The 12,578-nt window shown below is 27.0% G+C and overlaps 1 protein-coding gene across 1 annotated transcript; it reads right to left on the reverse strand.

Annotated features, from left to right (window-relative positions):
- Positions 1–4,014: 4,014 nt before the first annotated feature.
- On the reverse strand, positions 4,015–6,302 carry LOC112800238 (RING-H2 finger protein ATL8-like). Its single transcript, XM_025842406.3, has one exon. The coding sequence runs from the start codon at positions 4,881–4,883 to the stop codon at positions 4,188–4,190; it is 696 nt and encodes a 231-aa protein (XP_025698191.1). The 5' UTR covers positions 4,884–6,302; the 3' UTR covers positions 4,015–4,187.
- Positions 6,303–12,578: the final 6,276 nt, after the last annotated feature.

Here is a 12,578-nt window from a genome sequence, read left to right on the forward strand (position 1 = left end):
TAGAAGATCTAAATCTATAAAACCTGATCTTATCATGTGTAAACATCAACATAGATTTAATTTTTATGGATTAGAAAAGATTACAGTCTTATGTTCTCTTGATAAAACCTGATCTTATCATGATTATTTAAATATATAAATAAATAAAAAATCTAATTGAATAATAGTACATCAAAATTAAACTTGATTGATTTTGATCCATTATTTAGCATTTAATTATTTGCTAAAAAGATTTATTTATTGAAGATGAGGAGAGGATCCATAATGGGAAATGAAGCTTGAAGTAGAAGGATGGGTGTAAGTCATAGCAGAGATGGTTAGCACTTATTGTTGGGGGTGGATTATAGACCTTAGTATTTGATTCCCTTTGACTAAAATGATTAACATATTCTCATTTCAATCACTTGGATTAGATTGGTACGTGTATGATTGTGTATATGAATATGTGTATATTGATTGGTAATGATATATAATATATTGTACAATTTTTGTTAGAAACACAATGAAAAATCTTGATAAAGTATATAATTGGCTAATTATTGTACAATTCTTGTTAGAAAGACAAATTATCCTAAATTTAAATCCTAAATTACAAACCGTTTCATCTCCAAATCACTTTTCCTCTTCATCGGCAATCACTTTTGTAGCCTCCTCTCCATCAATATCGTGGAATCGTCATCAAAATAATAATTTGACTAATAAAATGACCATCTAGTATTTGTTAGTACATTTGTGGGATGGAGAGAGTTGACATTCGACAGCGATTAGATTGTGAAAAAAATAGAATTAAATCAGAGGTGTTAAAAAAGAGAAAAAAGAAAACTAAAGATTATGTATCTTCATTGATCGTGGATATGTGGATATATAACAACCAAAGTCATGGACCAACAAATTTTTTGTCAGCTATTAATTCTATATATTCATTGATTGTAGTCTTGAACAGCGCAACGGGAGGCGGCGGTCTACGGTGGGCCTGCATGGCCGGTGGCGGGTGGGTAGCGGTAACGAGGATGCATAAGTCTATTGCAGCGCGATCTCCCGTTGCTACGGCGCGCAAGCAGAACGCAGAGAGGCTAGGCATCGTCGGCGGAAAACTGTGTGGTATCAGCTGGTGTTCTGAGCGGCGACAGCTGATGTTCTTGGCAGCGACGGACCGGAGTGATAGAAAGAGAATGGACGAAAAGAAGGTTCTGCAGAACAAAAAGAAATCACACGCAGACAGAGAAAAGAAGATTATCGTATAAACGTAACTGCACCATTTGTAAATTCTTATTTTTTTAAATTCAAACTGTAAAATTATTTAAAATTAATTATTATCTTATTTTAATTTTTTTATTTCTATTATATATATTATACACTAAACTCCTTATTTTCTTATATTTTTTTGAATTTGGATCATCTAAAGTTTGGATTTTATTTTAGAGAGTAAAGTGTGATTTCTCACCATTCATTTCATAGGTGAGACCAAAAATATATATAAAAGAAAAACCATTCAAGAGTAGAATATCATACTTTACTCTCTAAAGTAAAATTTAAATTTCAGATTATGTAAATTCTATTTTTTTTAATATGATATTAATGGTTAGTACCCAACAAAAAGAGAAGAGGGGAATATAAAAGGCAAAAAGAGTGTGTATTTGTTTTATCTTTAGTTTTCAACTTTTTTTTTAATTACATAAAAAAATTGTAAAAATGCTTTTTGAATAACTAGAACCAAACATATTATTAATGTTCCTTTTAAAATTTCTACTTACTGATTCAAATTAATCGGATTATTGACCATATATAAAACTAAGTGAACCAACTGAATTTGAAGGGGAAAAAAAGAGCAGCGACACACAGGAAATTGGGAAACCGCCGTATGAGGGTGGTTGTTAGGATAAATGCAATTAATTTTTTATTTTAATAAACTGTGATTTTATATTATATAACTCTTTTTTTTTTTTCAGGATATCCTATTTAAATCTTGTATGGTATAGGAATAGATTTAATAAAATTAATTAAAAAATTGAGAGGATGTTATGGTTGGTTGGGCTAACTTGCATGACTAAGCATGTAATTACAATTTAAGATGTGACTGGTTATTAATGCCCCTTTGACATGACATATCAACAACTACATGCTGTGTTTACTTTTAAAAAAATGTATTAATCATGTTATGGTTAGAGAATAATAACAGCTATGATGAATAAACGAAAAAGAATGTTAGAATCAGCAATTTTTATGATTTGTAACTATTAAATAATTATTAATAATAATTTTAATAATGTAAGATTGATGTAAAATTTTATTCAATAATTTACTTTTTTTTATTGATTATATACTGATTAAAATTTAATAAAATTGTTAACTCTTAAATTTTTTCATTAAATAAAAGATATTTTAACTTGTGTCATTATTTGTCACAAAATGACAAAATCATTTTTAGTCAGCTTTATATTTTCTTCTTCAATATGTTCGAGTAAATCAATTTCTCACATAACTCAATATAAGAATCTATTGCAACTTGAATATGCCGCTCTACAAATTGAACATCACTGTTACTCTCTGGCTTCAATTATGGGTTCAATTTAATGTTTGATTTCATCTTAGTTTGAATTTCTCGCTACAAACCAATTTTCAATCTTGCTAACCACGTATGACTTACTAACTATAGTTGTTTGTCACAATTTCGGTAAAGGAAAAGTACAGGTAATTAATAATATTCTTGAACAATATGTGAACAATGTAAATTAATAAGATTAAAATAATAAATTTAATAAGTAACATTAAATTAGAATTTAGTATACTTGTATTTAATTGGTGGTTATTCATGTTGTTCAAGATAATTATTATTCCCCTAGCACTCTCTTTTCGATAATTATGCTCTTAAATTTTCATAATAATAATTTTTTGTCTGATTATAATGGTATTTAAGTTAAACTTATTCAATTTAATATATCAAAAAAAGAAGTCTTAAATTTTTTGTCCTATTTGTTTTCTTTTTATTTTTTTCGAAAACCTTCTTTATTGATAAACTGTATCTGATAGCTTTCCAAAATTTTCGTTAAGTCAAGATTTTTTTAAGAAAAAAATATCTAAACAGTCCTCGTAATTAAGTAGAAAGATGAGATTTTCAATAAAAAAAAATTATTTTTTAACTTTTGATATTTAAATTTGTGAGACTAATTAATTTTTTAGTCAATATTTTTCTCTATATTAACGAAACAAATTATATGGCATATTAAATGACTAATTTATCCATTAAAAATCAATTAAGATTCATATTTTTTGTTGAGAATATCGTTAGCTTTTAAAGTGATTGTTAGGATCGTTTAATTTTTACGTTTTACCTTTTTCAAATATATTATTTACGGTGTAAAATTAAAAAATATTAATAATTTTTAAATTACTTTTATTTATAAAAATTAAATAAAAAGTATATTAATAATTAATGTGTTATGTAAATATATTTTAAAAGAAAATTATCAACAAAAAAAATTAATTAATTTCACTAAATTAAAATTAAAAATTAAAATAAATATTTTTATTAAAAATCTCATAATCTTTTAAAAATATTATCAACAAGATCAATATTCATTTTTTTTAATAATGAAATTATATTAAAAAAATCAATTTAGTTTAGAAGAGATGATTTATCGGCAAAGAGCAAACTACCATATATATCTGTGATAAAATAATGGTCAACCAGGAGCTAATTTGTCTTTATCACCTAAACCCTATATAGTTATTTATTGCCTGTAACAGTGTCCCTTTGTAATTGTTTAAAGAGGTCCAAATTCCGAAGATTTCAAGTTTCAACTACGTTAGGCAATATGGGGTCTTTTAATCTTTCTCCTAATCATTTACTAATCTCCTTTTCTATAATATCCATTTTGGATCTAATGAGACCATTTCACATGTTATCCACCACCCAAATACATCAAAAAGATCATTTCACATGCTCAATCTAACTCTACCAATTACATTGGATTAAATTTAAATTGCCAAAATATACAGAGCAAGTAGTAACAATAGTACTAACAATTGGCAAGGTTTATAATGCTAAAGATTTAGATTGCCCAAATTACAATCTCAACCACCAACAACTTCCAAGTGATGATGATATTTAAAAAAAAAAGAAAAAGGTAAAATAATAATGCTAAAAAAGAGCCTACAGATACATACAAAAAACTACAACTGTTTTTTCAAGGCAAGAAACCACTATTATTGCTGGTGTTGCTACTACTATTGTTGCTATTACAACTGAAACCGCCGCTATTACTGTTACTGTTATTAGTGTTATTGTTAAAAACGGCATTGTCGTCTTCTCTCGACTTCAGCTCAGGTTCATTGATCGATGCTCTTGCGGCGGAGCTTCCAGCTCCGGTGGCGGGAAACCTCCCGCACTTCTGGCACCTCGCAACCGCTAAAACCTGTCGGCACGAAGGGCAAGAAGAGTGTGATCCAAGCCACGTGTCTATGCAGGCCACGTGGAACCCGTGGCCACACTGCGGCAACACGCGGATCTCATCGCCGGCGGCAAAATCCGAAAGGCAGATCGCGCACTCCGCCGTCACCATCCACCCGGCACCGCTACCGAATCCGGATTCTGGATCTCCTCCGTCAACGTAGGCGAATTTTGGTAACGACTGGAGAACCTTCTTCTTCAATCCTTTGTTGGCGAGAGCCTGACGCGGTGAGGCTCCGGCGGCGGAGCCTCGGCGGAGCCAGGCGCACCTGGCGACGGCGACAAGACCGACGACGCATATGAGGGCGCAGAGGAGAGCTGCGAGGATGACGACGAAGTCGGATTCAAGAGCCACAGCCTCGGGAGGCGGAGCGGCGGCAACGACGGTGGCGTTGTCGGCGGTGGATGTGAGGGATCTAAGAGCACGTGTCATGTGATTGTGTGAATTAGAGAAAAAGAAAAGAAATTAATGAAAGGGTTTGTTAGAGAAGGAAGGAAGGAGGGAGGATGGTTAAATAATTGTGGAAGAAGGAAGGTTTGAGGATAAGAGTTGGAAGGAGAAGAGAAGAAGAAGAAGAAGAAAGAGACTTTGGGTCAAGAGAGAGTGGTGGATGGTCCCACTTTGGATTGTGAATGTGAAGAGGCAAGTGGGTAAAGCAGAAGGTAAGGACCTTTTTATGAACCAATTCACTAATTAAGCCTCATTATTATTTTTATTTTATTCATTATTCATATTTATCCATTATATGTTTCTATATTTAGTTCATTATAATTTATAAATGAAAATAAATTTTATTATTTCTTTTAGCACTTAAAAAGCTTAAGTTTTTTTAATAAAGAACAAATTAAATTAAAATTTTACTAAACAACGTCTATATTTCTTTTTATAAATTTCAAATATTAAGTATTAAAGAAGTATTACGTGCTTATATATGTTTATGAAGTTTATAAATAAAATAATAATTTTTTGTTCAAAAGTAATTAAATTTTTCACAAATACAACAAAGTAATTATCACTTTTTTTTTGTTTTCTTATTATATTTATTTTAGTTATAAATATAAATTTAATTTGGTTAAATTATTATTTTTCGTATTCCCAAAAAAGCTATTAATTTCTGACCCCTAGAGTCTAGAGAATGTGTTTAGGTTTAACTATGACGTGTTTAAAAATTACCTGATAAAATTATTATGTGTAAAAAAATTTAAATTTTTTATTTTAATAAATATATAATAAATACATTAAAAATTAAATTTTGTACTTTTTTAAAATTTTAATTAATAATTTCAACTTATATTTTTAAGATATATATTAGCTAAATTCATGTTTATGTTAGTATTGATTTTATTCGTATATTACATATATTCTTAATTTTTATCTCTGTTTTTTTTTATTTTAAACTAATTATTTAACATATTAAAATGGCTAAAAATCAAGAAAAATAAATGGTAAAATTTTTTTTGTTCTCATTTTTTTCAGTTTAGACAATCTGTAACTTCACGATTGAAAAATAATAATTCATTTTTTTTTATTAAATACATTCTATGAAATTTTCGACAAAATATGAGTTAAAATACTTATGTGTGACGATGTAATTTATAACATAACTATTAAATTATTCTTTTATTTTAACCAATCACAACAATAAAAATTTTTTAAGGTTTATAAATTCAGTCTAATAAAATACACAAATTTAGTTATAATTTTAGTCTTTATTATTATCTTATCTTTATCTTATCTTATCTTTATTTATTTTTATCTTTTATAAGCCAATGTTCTATATATATTTAATTTTACTTTCATAATTTATAAATTCAATCAATTAACAATCAATAAATTTTTTTTTATTTTTTTATTCTTTTAGAATTTTATTATTTTTGCATACTCATCAGTTCTACGTGAATATAACTATTTGATTAGGATCAAATGATAATCACTCCTTTATAATATTGTTTTGATAATTTTATAAATGATAAATAATTTTAAATTCTCAATTAAATAATTATCATTTATGTAAAAGAGTAAATACTAAATCATACAAATTAATATTACATATAAGCATTTTTTATTATTTTTAAAAAACCATTCTTATAAAAATACTCACATGTTTAACAAAAACAAAAAACAGAAAATGAATTATTATTTTTTAATTATTAAAATACAAATTGTCTAGATTTAAAAAAAAAACAAAAAAAATTATACTAAAAAATGACTATACTCCGTAATCCGTATTTTATCGATTGAGGAAGAGTAAGGGAACAAAACTTCAGAGAATTAAAGCCATGGCCCACCATGTTCTTGATTCTTTCTATAGTTTTTCTATCTTATATTTGCCAAATATTATTATTAATAACATTAATTAGTCATAGATGATATTTGTTATATCTTAAAAAATGATGATATACTTCAAGTCATTTTGATTTTCATCAATTTGTCAATCAAGTCATAAGTGTTAATAGCACTAATAAAATAATATTTTAAAAATTATTTAACTGCTTAATTTATTGGAAAAATAGTTTCTGTTTGCTTTGTTCTTTATTTTATAGAACAGTTAATTTCCTTTTTGTTCCCTTTTCTATGTTATTGATAAAATAATTTCTCCTTTTCCTTTCTTAATCTGACTTGTCATGTTTAATTTAAACAAGTAGGTAAACTGTGTTTGATTTTCATTATTTCCCCGTTATTGTTTAATAATGAAATGAGATATTTTTTATTTTTAAAATTTAAAATAGTATAGTGGATAACTACATGTCCCTATCAAATCTACTTAATGTATAACTCGAAGTCAATAATGGATTTCAGTGAGTTCTAGAAAATACTCTCAGACACATGTTGTGATTTGTGAGGACTGAAGATATCTTAACTACTTTTCTCAACATAAAGGAGATTTTATAAAAATTAAACCAATTTTGTTGGCATAAAAATCTCAACGATATATTTTTTTTACTAAATTTTTTTTATTAAATTAACTACTGTATAAATATATACGTGTAGTAGTAAAGTATACTAAAATATAAAATATATAATACATCTAAATATATATATTTACCGATAATAAAAAATTATTTTTTATTTTTAATATTGGATTAACAATGATGTTTTTTAAAATTATGATAGTACTAAAATTATGATTTACTATGGTATTTTTTAAAATGTGGGATAATTTAATATATAAAATACAAATCGGACCGTCCGATTTTTAAGAGGTACAAAAATCAGGCCGTCCAATTTTTAGGTATACAAATCGGACGGTCCGATTTGTGTACTCCAAATTTTTCAAATTTTTCATACACAAATTTTTTTTTTTTGGTGACTTTTTCATACACAAATTGGATCCATTTGTGTATATCCCATAATTTTAAAAAACACTAAAAATTATCATGTTAAGATATAACACTCATTCTATTCCCATATCCAAATCTTTTAGCCAATAAAAAATTAGTTTAATTATTTTATTAATTTTTATTATTTTACCAAATTTTTAATTAAGTCTTTATATTTTTTTCTTTCAATAGGATTCTTACACTATTTCTAATTTTATAATTAGGTCCTTTCTAGTGTATAAAATATTCGAGTTAATTGAATATTTCTTTAAAAATTGAACTGTTTCATAATTAAAAATCTAACTAGATCTTTGATCGCATGTATTTTGAGAAAAATATTTGGTTAATTTTAATATTTTTTATATAAAAAGAACATAATTACAAAATTAAAAGTAGTGTAGAGACTCAATAAAAAAGAAAAAAAGTATAGATACTTAATTAAAAATTTGATAAAACTATAGGAATCAACAGAGTAATTAAACCTAAAAAATTTTAAATATTATTTATATACTAAAATTAATTATTAAATCAGTTATAATATATTTGTATATAATATAAATATATATATCTTTATTTCTTTTTAATATATATTTTATATTTTAATATATATTTTTATTTTACTAATTAATTTTAATAATTATTAACAAATTATAATTTAAATGATATAATTTTTTTATATTCATCTAGAGATTACGAATTCAAATCTCACTCTTAACTAAAAAAAATTAATTTTAATAATTAATTTTAATATACACCTAATATATTGATAAGAAATTAAATATACCAGGTATTTACAACAATACAAATATCCAAAAATTTGCTACTAAATTTGAAGTTTCGTGTTTGCACTTTGCTGCTGTATCTTAACCACCTTGATTAGTATTATCAACCAGAAAGTATTAAAATCCACATATGTACGTTAGTATATTAAACTATGGATTTAATAAATAAAAATAAGGAATAGCATAACCAAGTGGCCCAAAGTTTTTTTTTGGTGTTTCTTGGAAAGAAAACAGCGCAAGTTAGAGCAGTTTCGTTTCGTACCCTGAATTGGAAACCATCCACAGGTTTTAATGTGTGGTTGTGGATATGGCAGTGGCATGCATGTAATTTTATTCAGTTATATATACCAACAAAAATATGCCATTCTTATTAATAATTTACGTCTAAGCTTAGCTGCAGCAGCAGTACTATTTACTATTTTTTATTAATCAAAATGTAATGTTTAACTTAAAAGATAATGGTCAATAATCGATCGTACAGATATTATTTCACGAATCATGTGTACCTGCCATCCGAATATTCTACCTTTGAAATTGTATTTTTCCTATTGTTATATTAATTCTTTTTTTTTTGAAAATATAAATTATGAGTTCGTGTCACTCTATATATGAAGTAGAAAATAAATGAGGAGTTCCTTAATTATCATTCCAACTTCAGTCACTAATAACTAGATGTGTCTTTGTCACTATTAATTAATGAATACAACACATTAAGTTCCTTAATTATCATTCCAACTTCAGTCACTAACTAGATGTGCCTTTCTCAATATTAAATATTAATTAATGAATATAATACATTAATATATTTGCCTAGATTTGTTAAATAGTAAGTGTAAAGAATATAATAAATTAGTCTTACATCGGAAAAAATAAAAAAATAAAAAATTTAATTAATTTTGATTTTTAAAATATAGGCTAAAATTTTTTCGTCTTCAATTTTTTTTGCATACAAAATCGTTTATAAAGTTTAATTTAATTTTAAAATTATCCTTATCTTAAGAACCAAAATCGTACAGAAGTGATGGCAGAAGTAGAGGCAAAAGTGGATTGTTGATAGCTTATTCTTCTTCTTCCCTTTCCCTTCTCACGAATAAAAACACCATATTTTTCTTATTTTTTATTTTATAATTTTTTGTTATGGGTAATTTTATCTAAAATTTTAATATTTAAATAAAAATAATCATTTTAAAATTTAGTTTTAAACTTTAGAAACGATTTTGTATTCAAAAAAGATTGAGAACAAAAAAATTTTCGATCTATACTTTAAGAATCAAAATCGCACTTAATCCTTTAATCAATTTATAAGATAAAAAAATTCATTAATTTAATACATTAAAATTTTAAAGTAAATATAACATATTTTTATTTTGTGTTTTCTAGCTTAATTTCTGTTCAAAATTTGTCTAGTAGTCGAGAATTCTCTATCCATAGTGGCGCAACAAAACTAAAAATTTACGTCTTTTAATTTTTCAATTGTCATGCTTACATTAGTTTTTTTTTTTTAAGCGCAGAGTTCATTTAGTTCAATGTTATGTTTATTAAAAAATTTAAAATTTTATAAAAATATCCGAGCACTATAAACGTTACAACAATTATTATATATTTCTATAAACGAAAGAGAGAGTCTATGATATCATTTAATTAGTCATAGAGAAAATTACTATGATTTTTTTTCCCTAAGATAATTGAAGGTATCAGAAATCAAAGGTAATTAATTTGAGAGAGATTAAGAAGATTATGAAGTAACTAGTGAGATTGTATTTGATTAGTCACACTAAGAGGGATTTCAACATACAATTTGATCCATGACTGGTATCTGAATCACATGAACCTTCTTCAATGATACGGATTTATAGTGCTTACAATAATATATTAATTTCATGAATGAAACTCATGCATTAAATACAATAATTGGGGGTCACATACAAAGATACCAACAAAACAGGGCAAAATATATAGCAACGTGCACACAAGGTCTCTGCCAAGATACGAATAATATATAACAGTACATATACCAAGAACAAGAATACAAGTATACAAGCCAACGAGCTATATAACTCTCCTTATTTTTAAATAGAGATCTCGGATTCGAGTCTCAATTTTTTTTAGTTAGAAGTGAGATTCGAATTTGCAACATCTAAATAATTATAGAGAGATTATATATGTTATTTGAGTTATAACTTATTAAGCATAATTTTGACTATTTAAGAAAAAAGAATACACTACTAAAGATGGTTTAAGACACAAAAAAATGTTATTCATACATCAAAATGAGCTACTAAAAGTCTAAAATTAGCCATTAATATATTTGTGTATAAATACATGTGTGATTTAATTTATTTTCAATGTATATTTATATTTTAACATATATTTTATACCGTGACTAATTTTAGTATACAAGGGAGGCGGGAATTGGCGGCAGTTTTTTTCTTGATTAGTAAAACCGCCGCAAAATCAAATGCCAGCGGTTCATAGGACCGCCATGGATATGCGCCGGGATTGTGTTTGGCGGCGGTTTTCATAAACCGCTGGTATAACCGCCGCTAAATCAAAATTTTGCTGCACACAATACAAAACCGCCGCCATATGAGTCTGACACGGTTTACGGATACATTGAATTATGATAAGATCCTCACCTGGGTGAGTTCTTCCGCTGAAGTTCACGGCTCTGCTCTTGCTCTTGGTTGGCGCGCTGCTAAAATAAATTCGCGGGTTTCTGCACAATTGGGGGGAAGAGATTATTGGTTGTGATATAAAAAGAGGAATTGAAACATTGAATTAAAACTCACCTAGCGGCATTTATGGAAGTAGTCGCCGGGTATATTGTGGCACAGGGGGTGTGTGCGGTTCGCGCCTCTGCTCTGCTTTGGTGTGCGCCAATAATATAGGGTCAGACGAGAAATGTTAACGATATATATCCTAATTTCGCTGTGGTCTTCGCTGCCCAGCCGCTATCCAGGAGCGTTTTGCGTCATTTACCAGACCGTCAGTCATCTCTGCAGCTATCCGTCCAATATGCGGCGATTTTGGCCACAGCCGCTGTTTCTCCGCCGCTACTCTCCGCTTCTGCGGTAGTGTATATAGAAAAAGTCTAGGGGATCAACAATTTTTGTATTCTGTGGCCAACATTAACCATCAAAAGAAAAGTCAGATATCTCCCACCATTGAATGTAATCTCACACTATTAAAAATACTATTGATGACCAATTAATGATTACAAAATACAAAAATTACTGATCCTTAACACTCTTCTTTAGTATATGCGTAGCATAATTATTATAATACTGTGTATTATATATCAAATTATCAGTCATATTAAATATATACTAAAATATATATTAAAATCAATTATTAAAATTAATTATTATTATAAAATATATATTAAAATATACATTAAAAATAAATTATATTATACATATATATTTATATATAAATATATTAATAATTAATTCTGATAGTTGATTTTTATATATATTTATTATTTTTAATTTTTTTATCTAAAGAGTTAAGCCAAATACTAGCTATAATTCCGATTCTTTTGGATAAGATCTATGATTCCAAAATCTTGAATTATAACTTGTAATGCTTAATGAGTTTAAAATACATATATTACGTTTCAGATATTTTACAATTTTTTATTATTTTTTCTATTTCTTAAGATTTTTCTTTTAATCACATAATGACCTGTAAAATCACTAACGACTCCAAAATAAAAATTAAAAATTATAAAAAATGATAAACAAATTAAACTTTAATTTAAAGAAAATTCATGTGGGCACAAATCTTGAATTGATTGCTTGGTGATAATGAAAATGTCTCATATCATAATCATAATAAATTAAGGGATCATTTTTCATGTCTTACAAATCATGTATATGTAAGTATGAGTCATATCATAATGTGCCCGGCCCATAGAATAACGAAATTTATGTGCATGGACAAGAATAAAAAGGTGGCAATAATTAAGATTAATGCACCCAAAATGAAAAGCAAGAGTGCGTATGTCTTTTTTAATTTGAAGGCTT

The sequence above is a fragment of the Arachis hypogaea genome, chromosome 5, assembly GCF_003086295.3.
Source record: "Arachis hypogaea cultivar Tifrunner chromosome 5, arahy.Tifrunner.gnm2.J5K5, whole genome shotgun sequence".
Lineage (NCBI taxonomy): Eukaryota > Viridiplantae > Streptophyta > Magnoliopsida > Fabales > Fabaceae > Arachis > Arachis hypogaea.

What these genes read in the sequence shown, in the direction of transcription:
- LOC112800238 (XM_025842406.3), bottom strand. Translation starts at nt 4,883, where the DNA reads ATGACACGTGCTCTTAGATCCCTCACATCCACCGCCGACAACGCCACC.